This window comes from Ostrinia nubilalis, chromosome 23 (assembly GCF_963855985.1).
Source record: "Ostrinia nubilalis chromosome 23, ilOstNubi1.1, whole genome shotgun sequence".
Lineage (NCBI taxonomy): Eukaryota > Metazoa > Arthropoda > Insecta > Lepidoptera > Crambidae > Ostrinia > Ostrinia nubilalis.
The window spans coordinates 6,067,238-6,088,648 of record NC_087110.1 but is presented as its reverse complement, the minus strand read 5'-3'; the positions used below and the strand labels follow the sequence as shown (position 1 = coordinate 6,088,648).

The window sequence follows — 21,411 nt, the reverse complement described above, 5'->3', positions numbered from 1 at the left end:
TTTCAATTTGGGAAAAGCTTCCCAAACAGATTTTAAGGCTTCACACTTAATGTAAATTAATGCCTTTATTTTGTGATTCAGTTACGTCATCATCAGGTCATTTAGTCTCCACTGCAGGAGCACGAACATATCTAATTTAGTAGAGGCAAATTGAGGATTTAGCCTACGCTCCCCATCTGGCCAAACGAGTTGGGAAGGCCTGATGTTCGCAGAGTGGGAGCGGGCCTGTTCTACTCTGCTGGAACCACACGGCAGAGTAGAACTTCTATTTCATCATCATTTCAGCCATAGGCCATAAGATAGCCATCCACTGCTGAACATAGGCCTCCCCAATGATTTCCACAAAGGCAGGTTGGTAGCGGCCTGCATCCAGCGCCTTCCTGTTACCTATTAAATAAAAGTCGTCGGTCCACCTAGTGGGACGTCCTACGCTACGCTTTCCGTATGTGGACTCCACTCCAGAACCTTGCTAATTAGTAAGTTCTAATTAGAAGGAAAGATAAATTAAGAAGTAAATAAACTGTGACAAACAAATCTGATTTCAATGCCAGAAAATGCAAATGAAGAACATAATAATATCTACATGTACAAACGCCCTTCGCAGTGCACTATTGCCCATCATATTTATTTAAATGACTCCCATAATTACCAGGCTATTACACTGTTAATAAACACTGAATAATAAATAGTTTTTTATGTCAGTTTATTGTGGCGAACTCCAAATTGCTATCTTTATTATGATTTCCAAATAATCAAAGGTAAGTCGTGGGCATAAACAGAAATGATCCAGTCGTGGAAAATCGCTTGATTGGGTAATTGGAACCTTCGATTTGGAAAGGTTAAAGTACGTACGAAAGGCACCTTGAATTATCACGCGATTTTTGGTCGCAAACGATTTGGTTTGTGTTTTAATTGTGTTTATTAAGCGTTTTCCTTGTGTAGATGATTTGTGAGATACCCGTGATCATCGATAAAGGTTAATAGCATTATTGACTGTAACATCCATATGAGAAACAGTATTCTGCACATTAGAGGTTAAACTTCCAGAATTTCAAAAACTGAAGCTCGTTTTACCAAAAGCTCGTTTAAGCAAAACTTTATAATATAATATTTTTTGAAATTATCACATTTAATTAAAAAATTATACATGTGTAAGGTGGCATGTAAGTTAATATACAGGGTGACAGGGATACTCGACCTATTCCTTGAAAGGGGTTATACTAAAGATCATTAACAACAAATGAGTCCGAATATCCCTGTCACCCTGTATATAAAGCTACGTTTGTATTACGATTCGTTGTGATAAACCTACGAGTACTACAGCAATTATAACAAACTAATTTTGAAGCATGCTCAAATCCAACATATCATAACGCGACCAACGCAAATCGTTAGTGTGGGAAGGCACGCCAATGCCCGCGTTTTTTCCGACAAATATTTACCGTTATTAACAACGTAACGATAAAAGTTACAGCGAAAAACGCATTACACATCCACCCATAAAAACAATAAGACACGCTTTTTCTAAAATCATCGACGATCACTTCAGAAGCATTTAGTCGGCTTCCATTTGATTGAAATTGAAGCCGTTGTTAATTCGTTACCGGTATTCGTTAAAATTACCGTTAATCGCTGTTAAACACGAAACGTTTCTGAAGAAAACTGCCGTAGAAATTATAATCGGTGACAGAATGGTGCGCGTCGAAAATTTTTAAACTGTTTTAGTTGTGTAGAGTAACAAAGTCAATTTTTATTTAGAGGCAATTAAACTTGAAATATTTAAGACATTCCTATAGATTGAGTAGGTAGCATCTGCTTTTTATTTCCCATTAAAGATTTTATTAAAGTTTAAAAAAACACTGAACAAGTCTATGTCTACCACTGACTCTATTTTTAAAGTATTGCAAAGAAGGAGTATTCGTGAAATTTTTGAAACTTCAATATCTCTAAAACAAAGCCTAGCCAAACCTAATCGTTTGTCAGTTCCACCATCGACCTCCAATATTTGCTTGCATCGCCCTGCATCTCTTAAGCCTGCAATACACGTTGGCCGAGCGTCGCCAAGTGAACGCCAATACCAAGACAGGTGTAGGTGTAGACAGTAGATTTGTATTGTCTTGCCGTCGCTCGGTCTCGCTCGCTTAGTTGGCCGAGGTAAGTCAACCGCCAACGTGTATAGAACTCATTTGGCGTATCTTGTTACAACTTGCGATCACTCGCGACCACTTGCCGCACTTCGGAACGTTGTCGGTTTTTCAGCACAAATCAAAGGCGCTCGCGCGCACTCGGCCAATAGTGTTCACATGTTTGTCCGCGTATTTTGCATTGGCCTAAGCTCGGCCAACGTGTATTGCAGGCTTTAGACCCATCCAGGATTTATGACCAACACTTTACTACCCACTATTAAGCCTTGCGCCGGCACTATTGTGCACTTTCACACTGCGTCTTAATGTTCTTAGCTTTTATCTTTATTTTTGTGGCAAATATTCTTCAGTTTTGGATTCGGTGTAATGACTTGACTGTGACGTCCGATGATTCATGAAAAAGTGCGATTTACGGTGATTCTTAGTGTTACCGATGGGGCAGCAAGGTTCTGGAGTGGAGGCCACGTGCCGGAAAATGCAGCGTGGGACGTCCACCCACAAGGTGGACCGACCTACCTGATAAAAGTAGCAGGAAGGTGCTGGATGCAGGCCGCTACCAACCGTGCGATGTGGAAGTCATTGGGGGAGGCCTATGTTCCGCAGTGGACGTCGTATGGCTGAAATGATGATGGTGATGATTGGTGTTACCAAAAAACAAAAGAATATGATATGCTCAGATAAAAATAAACATCATAGAGAGGACTTGTAAATACCAAAAAGGATAGAATATTTGCTAAGTTGCACCAATTTAACTTTAACCGTAACTATAACTTTAACCTTTTGTATGGACTTTGACCGATAAAGATGAAATGCAAAGAAAGATGGTGAAACCTGTGTCATGGTAAGTCCAGAAGGATATGCCAGCATCACATAAATAAAATGACAAAAAATTAAAAACTACATACCAAAAAATGTCCGAATCTATTGTTACATGTATTTTTAAATAGAAGCTAGAATAAACTATGCATTTTACGATATACCTAAGTACTTTGTTAGTTTTGCAGGGCAATCGAATACCCCACTTAGCCTCATGATTGGGCCACGTCTGACTACGATGTAAGTAAATAAAGATTAAAAATACATAAACGAACGACTTTTTTCTGGATTACCCCCCTAATTAATCTATACTTCTATACTAATATTATAGATGCGAAAGTAACTATGTCTGTCTGTCTGTCCGTCTCTCTTTCACGCCTAAACCACTGAACCGATTTTGATGAAATTTGGTATAGAGATAGTTTCCCGGTTAGAGTTAGAGTCCCGGGAAAGGACATAGGATAGTTTTTATCCCGGTTTTTGAAACAGGGACGCGCGCGATAAAGCTTTTCTGTGACAGACAAAATTCCACGCGGGCGAAGCCGCGGGCGGTAAGCTAGTATTTTATAGGACAGCTCAATTTGTAAAAGGCAGGCCGAGGTCTAAAGTTACACCGTTTTTCTTTGACGGTAATGAGTGGGCGCTTTTATGGGGGGCGGAGCGCTACAGGCACTTTCACACCGCGGTTTATTGTGCTTAGCGATTTATTATTGCTGTGGGCTTCGGATTGCGGGGATTTTTATTTCATATCTATAGATACCCACGTATTGAGAGGCAAGATAAATAGAATTCGCAAGTACCTAGTCACAATCTCTGTATCTCTAATCAATCTAACCTCAATCTCTAGTCTAATGCTTTCAGTTAGTACGTGACTCTACGATTGTGTTGTATAATTTATTATGCATAAAACAGCAAACTAAGTACTTCATCATCATCATCATCATTTCAGCCACAGGACGTCCACTGCTGAACATAGGCCTCCCCAATGACTTCCACATCGCACGGTTGGTAGCGTACTTAAATAACTTATTTATATAAATAACCTTTTATAAGGAACTGGCAAAAAGGCTCACCGAGGTGACCGGTGATCAAAAGGCTGGCAGCTATTTTGGTCAGAGAATTAGCCTGGCCATTCAACGTGGCAATGCTGCCAGCCTTTTGGGCACCATTCCTGACTGCGGCGCTGGGGGTGAAGTATTTTTTATTTTGTAAATAGTTTTTATCATTAGTAATTTTTAAATTTTAGTTTTTAAGTCATTTTAAGTTCATGTATTATTATTATAAAATTTATTCTCTAATAAATATTTTACTTATTACTCAATCATTTTTCTTAATTTAAACATTATTGTCGATCAACGCCTTACTTACATATTATTATCTTTTAGCACGCTTTTAGAAGGCCACAGCAAAATTGTGATCACTAGGTAAATAATCATAATCCGAAATATGTATTACAATTTTACAAACTTACACATTTACAGTCAGACTTGTATCATTTTTAAGTAGCGTAAAATAATGCTCTAGAGACGTTTTCATTCGTCATTTTTAGATAACTTGCAATGTTCTTAAGTAAGCAATTATGAAAAGATAACGCTGACATGGCACGCTGCGCAAGAGTTGCCACGCACTGTGTAGCCGCAGTGTATAACGTCAGTATAACTAATACATTTTTTGCTGAAAAATCACCGTATTCACAACTACATAAGATGCCACAGTGTTAAGATTGATGTGCTGTCGAGTACCTAAGTTTGATTCGCCGCGTTACAGCCAATTAACACGTTGGCGCCTGCGTGATAACTCCATCGTATTCCGAAGATTTGATTCGCCTTTTGGATTTGTAAAAATTATTACCAATTTCCAAAGAAAAAAGGAAGAAAAACAAAAGCTTGACCGATGACTCGATGAAGAAATATAGAGATCGTGCTCTTTGGAGAGCCTTGCGTCTAGCAGTGGAACTGAAATAAGCAATTTAATGATCACAAGCATATTTCTTATTGCATAATAAGAACCTGCTCTTGATGATCATCGCCCTTTCAAGTTATTTGCAACGAATGGTAACTTGGTCTCTACCAAAATTCATTTTTGTCCAAATTAAACGTCTCGTTTCGTGTGGATTTTTTAAATGCTCCCTTGTTTTTATACTTAATTACTTCTATCTACCTTTTCTTATCAGGTTGGTTCCACGACATTGTCACTGATTGTCACAGATTTATCTTGCCTATATCCGTCTTTGGTTAGTTATTTATAGAAACAACATTAAAAGTATACTGATAAAATAGAATTAGATAAAAAACAATCAGATAAATTAGTTATAAATAGTTTGTTAAATATCACAAACATGCCAATTAAAGAGAACGTTTAGTAAGTTAAAAGGTGTAAAAAAATGTCTTTCTTAAATAAATAAACTTTCAAAATACTAATTGATGCTAATCAGATACAGATTAATCATTTAAAACCCACCAAAAGTGAATGAGACCTGCGTTCCGAGGGTTTCGTACAAACATAATCAAGAATCGGTAGATTCTTGAAAAACGTAAAGTTTATCCGTCTGATAAGTTCGTAATAAGCTATCAGAGACTTAATCATCAAGGTGGTTAAGCCCTAAACAGATTAATATTCCTATTGTCACACTAATTCTACTATTCCCAAAATAAGAAAAGCTAAAAAAAAGTATGAACTATGAACATGAAATAATTTGATGTAAATAAAGCGTGTTACATAGCTTTTCAGTCAGTAATAAATAGATAGATTAAACCCATAACTAATCTACATTAAAAATTCCAAAAGCATGTTGATTTAAAAACAAACAGTTGCTACATTCAGTGTTGCCCGCGTAATAACATCACCAGTGTCGCCCGCGTGAATAATTAATTTTACACGTTATATTGTTTAGAGAGTGTTAATGCCTACTTGGCATGTCATACTGCACTGCGATCTATATCTGTTTTCAATGATAAACTTATATTTAAATTTAAATTCATGAAAATTGATTTTTCTATTGTTCGCTTTAACTAAGTTTGCTTCTATTCACAAACTTAACTTTAACACATTGGTATTTCTGGACAAATATCACTCGTAAAACTTGATCACATCTGGTAGGAAAAAAGGTTATTAAAGACTCCTCCTTCAAACACTAATTTTAATTTAAAAAAAATAAGTATAGTATAATAAAAAATCTGCAGTAGTGAAATCTACTAAATCATCATAAAAATACATATCAAAACGATTCACCGAATCGTCCCCATCGTTTGAAATCACGCGATTATCACAAAAGTCCCGACCCCCGTGTCGTGGTTCAAGCGAATGTCAATTGCGTGAACTACCCTCAGGTTATTAGGAATCATTGGACATTTAAAACACCCTCATATCCGGCGACACGTTTATTTATATCACTTGGACTCTTGAGGTAAATTGAGCTAGTGCTCTTTAGTCTCCGTGACTTTTTGATAACTCCCAATTTAGCTATCCAATCACGTAATATTATAGTACATACCTACATACCTACCAAAATACGCAATAAGACTCAAGCCTTAGATTCAAGCCAAGCAATAGCTCAATCTTGCTTAAGGCTAAGAATGTAGCCTTATCCACCATGTTTTTAGATAAAACTGCTTATTTTCTTGTGACCTTAATAGGTCCCTAACTTTACTTACTTACGCTTCTTGACCCTCATTTAGCTTTGATCTAGCTTAACCGTCGCACAATTACCAGCTCGCTCGAAAAATTAGGCCCCATTCTACAAAATGTAATGTCCCTTACATACGAATTGTCCAAAGCTCGGTTATTAAGCGCTCTCATCGCGATAGCCCGACAGGTGCCGCCCGCCCGACTATCCCATGACCCATGGCTTACAAATTACCACAGATCGCCCGTCCGATTGTGTTCCTGTCCCTAATTGTCACAATTTCGAAATTTAAACGTATCCGATTCGTTTTTTCGTGCAGAATCAGATGTTTCGATAGTCGAGTTGCGTTTTGTTGTTTTATTTGAAAATGACCTTTCCTTATTGTCTTGAGGATCTAAGATTGATCCAGAATAATAATTAATATCCCCAGATGCTCTCCTTTGATTAATATGTTCATTATCACTTTGGATGGAGTCTCTTACATCAGATTTTTTTTAGACATTAAAGTTTGAAAACTTAATATTAACAAATCATCAATGTAGAGCTACACTAGAACTTCCTTATCTTGTTTTGCAATGTTTTCTTCTGATAAAAAATGCTGTTTTTACACTGTACTCGAATACTACAGTCATCAACCTAGCAGTGCTTGCTCGCATCGACCTCGCGCATGCGGCGACACTTTTCCGTACATTCGCGAGTTACAGTTGACTCCACATTAGGAATATATCACGATTTTACGTCGCATAAATATCCAAAACGGCCCGAACTCTTGGGCTAAGCTGGCATCATACGATAACACCGTTTATGGTCACCGTCGGATTATATTGTCAATATTATTACGCGCCTCTTAATACCGTAAAGCTGATTCATAAAACATATTGGAATTATTGTCGATATGTCGAGTTTATCTCGGTTTGCCGCTTTTGTGCCTATCGCTATTTATTGGATGTCTCACTCGGGATTCGAAGTGTTATTATGTCCGACGTAATCCTGGCTGGTTGTATCAAAACAATTTGCATTCGGACAAGTGTTATTTTAGATTTTATGTTAGCTTTGAATGGACCCAAGTCATTTTCAGAATCATTTTAAAATGTGAAACCACTCAATACTTAATTGTAACTAGAATACAAAGAAGATTTATTCCTACCACACTCATAAGACAGTTAATAAAATCGGTGTTATAATTGACCCTTGGGGGACTCCTCTAGTACAGTACTATTTTCCAGGTCCAAATTTACTTTAATATAAACTCAATTTACAATTTATTGCTAAAAATAAAAGTTTCTTGAATACTAAGCTATACGATAGGTTTAATAAAACTGCATGAAGAAAATAATTGAAGTAAGCAATCGCAAAGGCCTTTGATAGACCCGCATAAGTCATGGTCATTCGGAATTCCAATCCGACTTCCGATTGTCTCGTTAACCGCAATGCACGGTTTTATTTCTCGCTTAATGAAGTCTTTCCGATCAAACTCGTTCAGTGGGCAAGCAGTGAGCACCTATGTTATTGCAAAAATCCGTAATTACTAGGGAACATTCACATCCTCTGAGATTAAATGTTAAATCTCGCTCCCGTGGCCTTCGTCGCGCCTTCCGATAGCCTTGGACCTGTGATTCTTTGCTTGAAGTGGAACAAAAAGTGGTGCTGTAGAAAGAATCTTGATGACTGAGCTCGCAATGCTATGCAGACCTTTTGTAAGTGAACAGTGTTTTGTTGTTCTGGTCAATATTTCTGGTATTTAAAGAACAATAAAGTCCAAAAGTCCCAAGTTTCAATATCTCTCATTTTTGGGAAAGATATACGGAACCTTGAAAACGTTACCAATTTAACTTTATAAGATATTAGCGGCCCGCCCGCGATTTCGTACGCGTGGATCCCGTTTTACCCTCTTAGGGGTGGAGTTTCGTAAAATCCGTTCTTAGTGAGCACCTACGTTCTAAAAGGAACCAACATGCAAAATTTGAAATTCCTAGCACTTGTAGTTTCTGAGATTTCGTGACGACTGAGTGAGTCAGTCAATCAGTGACCTTTCGCTTTGATAAATATAGATCCTCAATAAGGAGCAGCCAAGTAACTTATTAGTACTAAAACATAATTCGCGAACTATTAATATTACAACAAAACACATGCTCAGCTAGAGAGTTCTCCAGTACACTGACCTATTTATTACATGGCAAAAAACATGTCAACTCTTAGACGATGCACCTGCAGTAGCCCATTAACTCCGTATTAATGGAGAAACGTCATCTCTTCCTCACTCGAATTAATATCGAATCAATCCGTCATTAAACCAACGGGTCTCACGCCCCGGCAAATTATCTTTCACCCCATCAGGAAGGTGGAAAGTCTAATAGAAATCGGTAATAAGAAACGCTAATCGTCCACGCGTTTGTGGACAGTTACGAGCATATTGCGGCATCTCGACTCGGCCGTGCAAAAACCGATATTGGATGTGTCAAGCTATGATTGATGCGCGGGAGTGCAAAAAGCGTCGCGCGCGGAGAACGGAACACTTCGACTCCGTGACGCGCGGGAATGCGTTCACGCAGCCTCTGCCACCGCGCTACGCATTAGGCTGTACCTATATTATCTGTGGCTGTACGGTTTTACTCTCTTTGCTTCTTTTTAAGGGCATGAGCCTTGGTTATTTATCCATTACTGGTCGCGCTTTATATCTAGTTTTATTTGCGTCATTAGAGTTGTGAATGATAAATGTCGGAATTCTGTTAACTAGCAATCATTTGTTTTATTATCTTCCGCAGTTTATAATCGAATACACTCAACTGAACGAGACATCGTTGCAGTTATTTCTGAGGCTTTGACTTCAATACAATATGGATAATGGTATGAAAATCAAGGTGTTTAGATTTTTGTGCTACAGAGTACATTTATTGTCGCTCTGCCAAAGAGTTGCGATATCTTTGCGCATCGTTTACTTCATGAAAAATAAGTTACTGTTAAATATTTTTTTTTTGTCTAAAGTTCTACTGTAGTTTAGTATGTGATCCCATGCACGCTCACAATATCAAGCCCATTCGTCGCAAGGACTAGATGGTGTTTAATTTATCAAGGTTTTCCATTCTAATCGTGACGGCTGCAGTGTATGGTAGCCCTCGTTATTTTGGCTTTTTATTGTCCATAAACACCTTAAGACTAGAACATAACGAGGTAATCGAAAACATTAAAATTCCGATCTAACTGCATTTTTGTTATTACTTGCAACAACAACAACATCAACAACCTTTGAAACTTTTATTATAGGCAATGCTACTGGTAACACACTATCTAAAAAAAATCTTAATTAAAATAACTAACTATATGCAAAATCATGGAGGACTTTGGATCCAAGCTTTGGATGGAATGGATTTTACTTAACTTATAAAATACTGTGAACTAAATTCATCAAAGAAAAGACACATTACTCATTATTTTAAGTATTTCATGATTAATTTTATTTTGCACATTCTGGAAGATGTTAGAAAACTATAAAAAATCTTGACACGCTACCTTTTTACCCCAAAAATAATAGCTAAGAAGATTTTACACCCACCAATTACACGAGCAACATCTGTTTGATAGAATCAATAAGCTACTAAACAATTATCGAAACTAGTCCAAAAATCCATTACAGAGATCCATTTTTTGCTTCGCACGTTACGGGCTCGCACGCAGGTCTTAAAAAAATAATTATACCACTTTTAAATAGGCTGTCAGACTTAATGTGTAAATAGTAGCCTTCAGACGAGGTGTGTTAAAGCACCCACTCCCATCGCAAGGCGTCAATTTTATCTGGAAACCAATAATTACGCCATTAGATGCTCAATCGATATTCTATTCAACATCGACCGCCATGTTTTTTCAGCTTTTACTTTTTATTTTTTTGTTGGCAAAGGAAACAGTGAACTTGCAGCCTTCTATTATTTCCTAATTCGTGGCTACGTTCGTTGCGGGCTAAACTATAATTAAATTGATGCGTTCTACTATAATTAAATTCACTTGTCATAATATTTAAAGCATTCTTGGACTGGATGAATTAACTTTTAGCGAAATGCTGTTTCGATGTTTTATTAAATTCATTTCAGTTAGCCCATTCTTTTTAATGCAGTTTAACAACTTATAAGTGATTTGTGAAGTTTCACACCAAATATTACATTTAAAATGAAAAGAAATCCGTCATCAAGTAGTCTCTACTATCTACTAGATTAATATATTATTATCATCAATCACAACTCAAGTATGAGATCCTTGTGGGCTGGTCGTTAATACCCATTTGTCTCTTCCGGAATTTGAATCTGCGATCACAAACTTTGTTATGAGACTCTAAATACGAATTCTTTGCAATATCATTTCACTTTTTTCCATTCAAAATTAAAATTTATTTATTTTTTACGCTACAAAATGTCTCTTGCTATAAGATGTTCCGATTACCACATAAAAGCTTCAACAACTGAAAGTGTCCTTTTTTGTTGTAGTTAGTAAAAGTAATGTAAAGTTGTCCTTACGCGACTTGTGCCTTCAACCACTATAGCATGAGTATCGTTTCAACGGTCAATATTCCAAAATCAAATTCCCTTTACTCCTTTATTGCTACTACGAAAAACAAACAAGTTCAATATTGCTGTTTTTTATTAAGGGCATTTATCTCTGGCGTGCACTCAGGGCAGCAATATTGGCTTTCAAATGAAGCCCGTGAGAGCGGCCAGGTGCCCCTTAATGGCCTAGCTTATGCCCCGGCTTTGCTCATTATCCTCGTACTCCGATAAGCACCGACGGTTTATCTTTTAATCTTCGATGTTCATTTCTGGTTCTATTTTGTTTTTATGAGTTTATTGATGCGGTAGCGCTGCGGTGTAAAATTTGTTGTAGATAATTTAGGCCGGTGTCCTGGAACGGAGCTCAAGTGTTAATCTACGCTTAAGAACTGATTCGAGCTTATTAAAAATCCAGTGGGGGTTATCGTAATTGCATTCACCATTTGGCGCCACTCTGGCGAGTGACAGGACCTTACTCTAGTAGAGTGACGCCACTCTATTGAATGTAATTACAATAATCCTTTTACCGCTTCATTTCAGCGCTGTCCAGTTGGCGTAACTGTCTTAGCCACTAGCGAGTACCAGGATTTAGGTATTCCAATTTTCATAAGTGCCACTAGTGGTCTAAATTGAATAAAATATTTTTGATTTTGATTTTTGACACCACATTGGCGCCAACTGGTGAGGGCAAAATACGATAGTTCCATAGACATCTAAGTAATACAATAGTATTCTCCGTCTACGGATAGCTCCTTGATAGAACAAGAGTTTTCGTTTGAATCAAGCGATCACGGATTTAGTTCGGATCGGACGTAGTAAACCGCTCTTTGTCTCAGTATTAATTCAATAGAGTTTCATGTAACTATGTTCTCTAGTAAAGACTAAGCGCATGTTATTTGCAAGCAGAACCCGACCATTATATCAAGTCAGTTAGCTTTACACTGATCGGTACAAACATGTCACACGGTTTCCACGTGATTATACCATCATTAATGATAGATTGCCCGGTGCTTTGTCCTGCTGGAAGCTCTTCTGGAAGGACTGGTTTTTTGTTCTAAACGTCCTGCCAGAAGATCGTCGCAAGTCCTGCCCGCAGTACGCAATTTGTACGTGTTTGCTTGCTGGTCCTTCCAGCAGTACGGTGACCTTCAAATTTGAACTCATCCTCACCAGAAGTAGTAAACACTTGGTTAGTGTTTATTAAATTAAAAGTCATGTCGTAGAATCATTTCGTTAAATCAGTCTTTTACTTTTTTTAATAATATATTATAAACTTGTTTATCTACTTTTAACTTAACTAATAGGAACTATAATAAGGAACTTTAAATTAATTACTTTGGTACGTCACTTTGTATTAGAAATTACACCTATCACTTACAAATACACTACAAATTAAAAACAAAAACAAGAAATAAATTATAAATGTTTGATTAGGCTGGAATACTTCACATTCATTATAATATTATCGCCAAAATGTTGCCGACTCCAGGCCCGGCGCGTCAAAATGTGTCGCGCGAGCGCGAACGCGCTGCCCCCGTGTATACTCGTGCGCCATCGGGCTTCGACTAATGGTTAGTCACGTTTTTCGATCTTGGGCACTATTAGGTGAAAGAGAAAGAAACACTCTATTTTTTCGTGTAAATTTGAACTTTGTACAATGTATACTTACGAAACTGTGATCTTTTAATTTTGCGTCCTACCGGAAGTACTTTAAGTCCTGCTTGCAGGACTCCGGGCAATCTATCATTAAAGTACGGTATAACGTAAATAGTGTGGCAGCTTACGGGATTTGTAATAGGTGCCATTTTCCAACAAAAACTTACTTGGAAAACTTCAAGGACATTGCAAGTGCAGTCGATCGATGGTTTTCGATTTATGATTACTTATATTATTATTAAATTTAAATATGTAGTTGTAGATCCCACTCATTATGGTCTAAAGTCATTATTTTTTTAGTTGTTTAACGTGAATTTTCTATAACTTAAATAGCCGTGTTCTCAAACGACATGCAAAATAAGTATGTATTGTAGGTAGGTAGCTACGTATAGTAAACTCAATAATGGATCATGAAGGTGGAAATTAATCACAGACAAAATCAGAGCGCCCATGTTCTTAATTTGTGAGCTTCTTGTTTGTGTGTCTTCTTACTAAATAAATAAGCTTTGAATTTGCATAAAAGTTTTTGCTTCCATTCGGAATAAAGTTAAGTAAGTTTAAAAGCCAAAAATTTTCCGCAAATTATCTACATTTTAAGAATTTAACTCGTCCACTTAATAGTATATCGAGTGCGTTGAACGACACAAAAAGAGTTGCAACGTTGAGCATGAGCCTCATAATAAATTCATATCTCGTGCTGGTGTATGCTCACAAAATGTTCACTAATTAACTATGGCCATAACAGGTGACGAATGACTCAAATGCCGGCCGATATTAGGATGTGATCACACTACGCCTAGACAAAGTAACATTCGTGGCAGTGTTCATTTCAAAATCGCTTCACGAAGCGAAGTAACTTCATACTTATACAACAGAACCCTGAACCCATAGGTAGCTAGAAATCGCCCCCTGACTGGGTCCTAAAGGAAAGTCAAACGGAATCCATTATTTCGTTTAACAATATTCTGGCTTGGTTTCATAAAAGTTCAATATTGAATTGTTTAACCAGAATATTTATGTAGAGACTCCTTTCACTCATGGAGATAATGCGGTGTCTTTTAGTAGGATTCGAATTATCTTTGTTGGAGCGTGAGTGTGAACTCACCTTTAGAACTAAAGCCGCTGGTTTCGATAACGAATTACTTACAGCGATGTAATTTTAAATATTCCTTTATTTTCTGCAGCTTGGTCATCAATAGCTCTAATAAGAATTCCATAAAAGCTGCTCAGCTGTTGTTTCAGATTGGAAAATCTTCATCATTTTGAAAAAACCTTGAATCTCTTCTTTCCAAATAAAACAAAAAATTATGAACTTCGTTGTTTATCAAAACATTTTTAACAATATCTACAGGCATGTTGAACCTATTAAAGTCTTTATTCCAGACTTTAAAAGTTGTGTAATCAATTACATTTGTACGAAACCTTTTCTAATTCTCACCTTCTTTCACAGCAAGTGGCGACCCCTACCGTCGTGAAGAAGATCCTGCGCCTCAAACAAGAGAACCCTGGAATGTTCGCTTGGGAGATCCGAGAGAGGCTGCTCAGTGCGAGAGTGTGTGAACCCCACTCCATACCCTCGGTGTCTTCGGTCAACAGGATTTTGAGGAACAGTGGCCTGGCGTGGAGCGACGATGACACTAGAGCTGGCCATGGTAGGTGTTCTTTTGTTTTGGTCTTTATGGTGTCTGCTACAGAGTCCACGCTTTTATAACGCTGTTGTATTCGTGAGAGGATCCTCAGTGCGAGAGTGTGTGAACCCCACTCCATACCCTCGGTGTCTGCGGTCAACAGGATTTTGAGGAACAGCGGCCTTGCGTGGAGCGACGATGACACCAGAGCTGGACATGGTAGGTTTTCTTTTGTTTTGGTCTTTATGGTGTCTGCTACAGAGTCAACGCTTCTATAACACTGTTGTATTCGTGAGAGGATCCTCATTGCAAGTGTGCGAGCCCCACTCCATACCCACGGTGTCTTCAGTCAACAGGATTTTGAGGAACAGCGGACTGGCGTGGAGCGACGATGACACCAGAGCTGGACATGGTAGGTGTTCTTTTGTTTTGGTCTTTATGGTGTCTGCTACAGAGTCTACGCTTCTATAACACTGTCGTATTCGTGAGAGGATCCTCATTGCAAGTGTGCGAGCCCCACTCTATACCCTCGGTGTCTTCGGTCAACAGGATTTTGAGAAACAGCAGCCTGGCGTGGAGCGACGATGAAACAAGAGCTGGACATGGTAGGTTTTCTTTTGTTTTGGTCTTTATGGTGTCTGCTACAGAGTCCACGCTTCTATAACACTGTTGTATTCGTGAGAGGATCCTCATTGCAAGTGTGCGAACCCCACTCCATACCATCGGTGTCAACAGGATTTTGAGGAACAGCAGCGGCCTGGCGTGGAGCGACGATGACACCAGAGCTGGACATGGTAGGTGTTCTTTTGTTTTGGTCTTTATGGTGTCTGCTACAGAGTCCACGCTTTTATAACACTGTTTTATTCGTGAGAGGATCCTCATTGCAAGTGTGCGAGCCCCACTCCATACCCACGGTGTCTTCGGTCAACAGGATTTTGAGAAACAGCAGCCTGGCGTGGAGCGACGATGAAACAAGAGCTGGACATGGTAGGTGTTCTTTTGTTTTGGTCTTTATGGTGTCTGCTACAGAGTCCACGCTTCTATAACACTGTTGTATTCGTGAGAGGATCCTCATTGCAAGTGTGCGAGCCCCACTCCATACCCTCGGTGTCTTCGGTCAACAGGATTTTGAGAAACAGCAGCCTGGCGTGGAGCGATGATGACACCAGAGCTGGACATGGTAGGTTTTGTTTTAAAGATGCCACGTTTCCTGACAGAGATAGAGAGACCTCTCAGTATGAGTGTCCGAGTCATCTGCAAGAGATCCTTATGAATAATTAACTTACTTGGTGAGGAAAGAAAACACACCAGTAAATATGATCCAGTATTGAATTACTTAGTAAGACTTCTAATCTTTAAAGATTCTGCGCCTGAAATAAAAAATCGTGAGCGGCTCGCCATAAATCGAATCATATTGTGAAAATTATCAAAATATCTCCAAAAGTAAAAGCCAAACTACAGAGGCAAGGAATTAATGACAATGTTCGACGAGTTGTAGATCGCAGTGGCTAAATAAATAAAAAGCTTAATAGATTTGTTAACGATAAATTATTTAAGACAACACTCATTAACCTTTGTATCAACAAACATTATTTTTACGAATTATTACATATCGACAGAAGTAAATTACCACTTACTAGGGTCGCCTAGGTGTGCCCATAGGGTTGGCAGTTTGGTATAAGTTGATATGGAAAATTATTCGTAATATGCAGCAAAATATTTATAAGTTGGCTATTTATAAATAAGTCACAGCTGCACTAGCCGTTACAGTATCAAGTATTAAAAATTTTTAAGAAACAGTAATCCAAAATACATTTCCTATTTTAGCTTTTCCTCTCTTTTTACTCTCGTTGTATGGAAAATGGCAAATTATCACATCCTCTTGTTTCATCTACACATGTCAATCATTTCTTATACTGAAACAGACTAATTATAAATATAATTTCTTAGAAAATTACGAAAACACACGTAAGTAAGTATTTGAACGTAAAGTTAAACGTTCGATGCGTACTGTCACAGAATAAGTAATAGTACAGGTACAGAAGGATTACTCCGCAAGACGATTTAAATAAATGCGAGTCTTGCTACGACGCGATACAGTGGAATTCAGCTCGCACAGCACTACGTACCTACAATTTTATTCACCTACAAGTTTTGTCTCTTTCTATCGCGTGCCTCTGAACTCTTCTTACGCTGTTAGGGTTGCTGTCTAGTGAAAAAATATTAATCTACTTATTTGTAATGAGGTACGTATGTAGGTAAGTATGCATTCATTATGGAAAACCTTGGGAGAGGCCTTTGTCCAGCAGTGACGCATTCTGAGCAGTAGTCATAGTAGGTTAGGTTCCTATACTATCCTAAGAATTATTGATTACCCACTTGGCCAACATGCCTTTCAGCATCTTTGGGAAGCGAAAAAATAAGATGAATCCGGTAGATTACTTTTCGAATTTAAACACCCGAACGCCGCACAATATTTCTTTCTCTTTATGTCCATTTTTAAATAATACTTCGATCATAGAATTATAATCATACTACAACGCACGCCAGCGTCCTGACGGGCGCGCGCGTGACACTCGACTGATATAATACCCGCCGGCGGGGCGCTTCGCTGTAGGTAATTATCGGATGTACCGCGCGGAGTGAGCCAGGCCTGGTACTGTACTTATCTATTTATTTTCGTTGACAGCCCTAGCCTCGAGGGCGGACGTAAATTCTTTTTAGGGCAGGTGTAAGGAAACTACTAGATGTAAAGCGCTGTTCTCATATTTAATTATAGTAATCGTTTTTACATTTTGTCGCCGGCTTAATAGCAATCTGATGGCTTGTTTTTGTTACATTAAATCGGCAATGAAATGTGTTATTGTTAATTAATGACTTTCTAGAACAAGGGCGACGTTAATGTAAGCAGATGAAGGAGCAGACATGAAATGTAGATTAAACTAAGTGCCATTGTACGAGTAACATATTATTATGTAGTTGTGCATAAGCCAGATTAAAAACGAATGGTTACTTCATAAATAAATATCCTTAGAGACTCTTACACTAATATATCTAATTACAAACTTAGAGAATCTAGTTAGACATGGGAACCAGACAATATTTATTGTTAAGTAAATAACTGAGTGAGATGGAAATCATTGGAGGAGGAGGAGGCCTATATTCAGTAGTGGACGTCTTGTGGCTGAAATGACGATGATGTAAATAAATACGTAACCAAAATATTAATATTATCATGTAGAGACACTCCAAAATAATTGTTAAGTACTAGATACATACTTATAGTAGTTTTCTTTTTGCAAAGCCTAAAAGTTCTTCGACTAAAACAATTCAAAACTGTCTCATACTTGTGCTCATAACAAAATGGAAAAGTAGAAAGACAAACCGATGCAAAACGCTTTCTTTTTTCAACAACTCCAAATAAATCACATGTAACTGGACATTGAAACCCATTGGATCTTTGACCAATTTTTATGCGCGTGCGTTTCTCTTCTTAATATTTGTTTACGGGTTGTAAATTCACAGTTTTATTCCCACTTGGGGGAATTTATTACCCACATTGTCACCTGGGCCTAGAGAACCGAGTGTCGTGTAAATTTATTAATTTTACAGGACGGTATTGTTTTGGGGTAATTAAAACAGTTTATGAGTCTGCTCGTACTCGTAAGATTGTTGGAGTGTAAGCGTGCCAGTAATGGAGGTTCGATACTCTGTGAGGTTTATGCCATCCGTTTTATTGTTGTATTGTTTGTATCCGGATGTTTTGCTGTAAATATTTTTAAGTTAAACTGTATGTAAGAACAGTTTTTATACTTCAATGTTTTGGTACTTATTAGGGTGCTGTAGAAAATTTTACCTGGGCACAAATGTTTATGATATTACTTTAGATGTAAGTAATAGGTAAAGGGGAGTTTAATTAAAAGAACTAATATCTAGGTAACTTACCTGTACTGTTTAAAATAAGTGTATCATCGTAGTGTGTTTTCGTAATTAAATAATTGGTAGGTAACTAATGATAACGAAGAATTTGACCCATTTACCTAGTTATTATTAATAACTTATTAAAATTTTGTCGTATGACTATTCTAGAATTATCATTAATTTTATTTTAATGTATTTTTCCTTCTTTGCAGAATCGTACCCGCAGCCAGAGCTGCCTCCTAACGTGATGGACTACATGTCTCTGAAGACGAGCTTGCCTCCCACATCCGTTCCACAAAGCCCCTCCTACTTCGCACATTCCGCTATAAGAGTCCCTCCTCCCCAAGCAGACCCTCTCTACGAAAGGCGGCTCACAACCTCCTGGCTCCTCGCCAACCAAGTCCAAGCCCAGGGCCTCCTCAAACCGTACCCCATCTCGCCGTGGCAGCGAATCATGATGCCATACCCTGACGCCAAGAACTTTCCTCCTTACATCAGCCTACACAACGATCTCCTCAGAATGAACTCCGACGAAGTGAAGTCAGAGAATTCCGAACACATATCTGTAGAAGCCAGCGATGATAGCACCGATCGACCTGATGATGAACGAAAGACTCCAACTGAAAAAGAGAAGAAGAAAAACCCATACTCCATTGAAGAACTCTTGAAGAAGCCCGAGAAAATGGTCAATTCCAGTCCGATGCCGTTTCTAAGGCAGCCTAGTGGAAGCATGATCGACTACCAGAGTCAGGAGAAAGAGCATAACTTGAGTAACAGGAGTTCTCCCGCCAGTTACTGCTCGGTACAAAGCGGGACTTCCAATGACTTTGCTGAATCGGTCACGTCTGAGATAAAAGCAGGGCATTGAAGATGTAATTAGAGGCAAAGGCTTCTAATTTTCTAATCCGGGCTTTTTCAAGGCGAAAGTGAATAGGCACTTACAGGGCAGATATGTACCATCCTAGACTGCATCTCACTTAACACCAGGTGCGATTGCGGTCCAATACCTGCCTTGTTATGCATAAAAAAATCTAGGTACAGGATACTGTGTACCGCTCCTAAAAAGATTAAGGTTGGATCAGTCTCTTTACCTTAGGACGAAAGCAAGGAAGAGAAAATTTCCCAAGGCGTGCGCAAGTAGGCAATCTATCTGGTGTATTTTTATTAAAATCTCAGTGATTTGATATCTGTAAGTAGGTAGTTACAACTGCCTTTCCGGATAAAGGTCATAAGCAGAATTATCAACTCGGAAAGGGATCAACGCCGTATCGCCTTTTGCGAGGCGAAGTGTTTACGTGACGGACCGGATAAAGTGTGCGTTGCAGTACGGAGTTTCATACAAAGAATACTGACCGCCTCGAGTTGATACGGTTACGATCTGTTTCCGAGTTAATGATTGTGCTTCGTCCTTAACTGCCTTGATTGTCTATGTTGTACGGGCTAGTTTGGGTGAAAAGTGTCCCAACTTAGCGAGGGCAATATTTTTTTAACTTTTATATTTTTTTGCCTAAACTACACTTTCTGCTATTTGTTACAAAAAGTATGTAATCAACTTTAACTGAAGCGTGTGTTGGATCTACGTAGGTAAAATTTAATAGTGTCAATGGATATGGATAGGATTATTTGTATATTACGTAGGTACTATGTCGCCATATTATAGTTAATAAATAAATACGTAATCATGTATGTAGACAGGTATGTTTGGTGTCCATAATAATTTAAAGTTAGTGTAAGTACCTACAAATAATTCACTTTAGTGATAATAAATTATTTTTACTTAAATTATTATTATTATTATAAGGTCTAGGTTATCTGTAAATATGTTAATATTAGATCAGTTAGCTAAAACTAGTTCTGTGGGAGGGTTTGAGTAGTTATGATACTGTGATATTCTTGTGTAATATAAAAATCTATTAATAGTAGCCATACTTAATTTAAGTCCTTAAAAAATCTTGTAAATGATTGTAAAATTAAATTAAATGTAAGTAGAATATGTACTTATTTTGTGCTGTCTCTCTTTCATTGGATCAGATGTTAATAAAACATTATGTATGTAGTGTAGGTACCTATGTGATGATAAAATAAAATTGTAATTAATATTTAATAAGTTGTTTTAAAACAGCACAATAAACCAAATATCTATAAACTGTTTGAATTTATTTTCCCAAATAACAACATTACCTAAACTCACCCACACTTCCCGTAAACGAACTAAAGTCGCTGACATAGCCCGACGGATTAGCAAGCTGAAGTGGCAGTGGGCAGGGCACATAGTACGCAGAACTGTCGCCCGATGGGGCAGCAAGGTTCTGGAGTGGAGGCCATGTACGGGAAAACGCAGAGTGAGACGTCCACCCACAAGGTGGACCGACGATCTGATAAGGTAGCAGGAAGGCGTTGGATGTAGGCCGCTACGAAACGTGCGATGTGGAAGTCATTGGGGGAGTCCTATGTGGCTGAAATGATGATGATGATGATGACCCACACTTCTCGTTGAGTCACTGCAAAGAAATGCTATAGAGCTAAAATAAATTAAAATTATTTTCTTATGTTGAGATAGTTGGAGACTTTCAGAGGGACGCGCGCTCGACAGTTATTCTGTCTGTGACAGACCAAAATTCGCGCGTGCAAGCAAAGACGCGGGCAAAATCTATCTTCTATGTTTTTTCCTGGCACGAGGTGGCATACAGAGAAAAGTTTCTAAGATTTTAAAAATAGAAAACTATTTTCGCTGTCGATAAGATTAACTTACGATCACTGTAATCAATACCGGAACTGCGCTATGAAGTAATGGACACGCAACCTACGACTATTATGCCAAAGGCTTAATTCCCAAATAGAATAACAGTCAGAAGGTTTATCATGTGCCTTTCAAAAATACTGTCTCAGCTAAGGTAAAGTAATCAAACCAACCATCAAAAATTAATTTTAACGCGAAAGCGTTGCTTGATTGAATTTTCAATGATAATGATAACTATCCCGCGTATCGCGTACCTATGCGTTAAAACATGCTTAAATTAATTCAACCATCAAAAGTATATTCTCCTAACTACCTCTTCTACTCGTAACTTCCTAATACCTACTAA

General features: G+C 38.1%; 1 protein-coding gene across 1 annotated transcript in view; it reads left to right on the top strand.

Annotated features, from left to right (window-relative positions):
• The window catches only part of LOC135083212 (paired box pox-neuro protein-like), a 63,459-nt gene extending 43,079 nt beyond the window's left edge, over nt 1-20,380 (top strand). Inside the window, exons 5-7 of the mRNA XM_063977947.1 lie at nt 14,227-14,477; nt 14,508-14,623; nt 18,538-20,380. Coding sequence (XP_063834017.1) covers nt 14,227-14,477; nt 14,508-14,623; nt 18,538-19,193 — 1,023 coding nt within the window. The 3' untranslated portion in view covers nt 19,194-20,380. The remainder of the gene's footprint in view (nt 1-14,226; nt 14,478-14,507; nt 14,624-18,537) is intronic.
• The last annotated feature ends 1,031 nt before the right edge of the window (nt 20,381-21,411 follow it).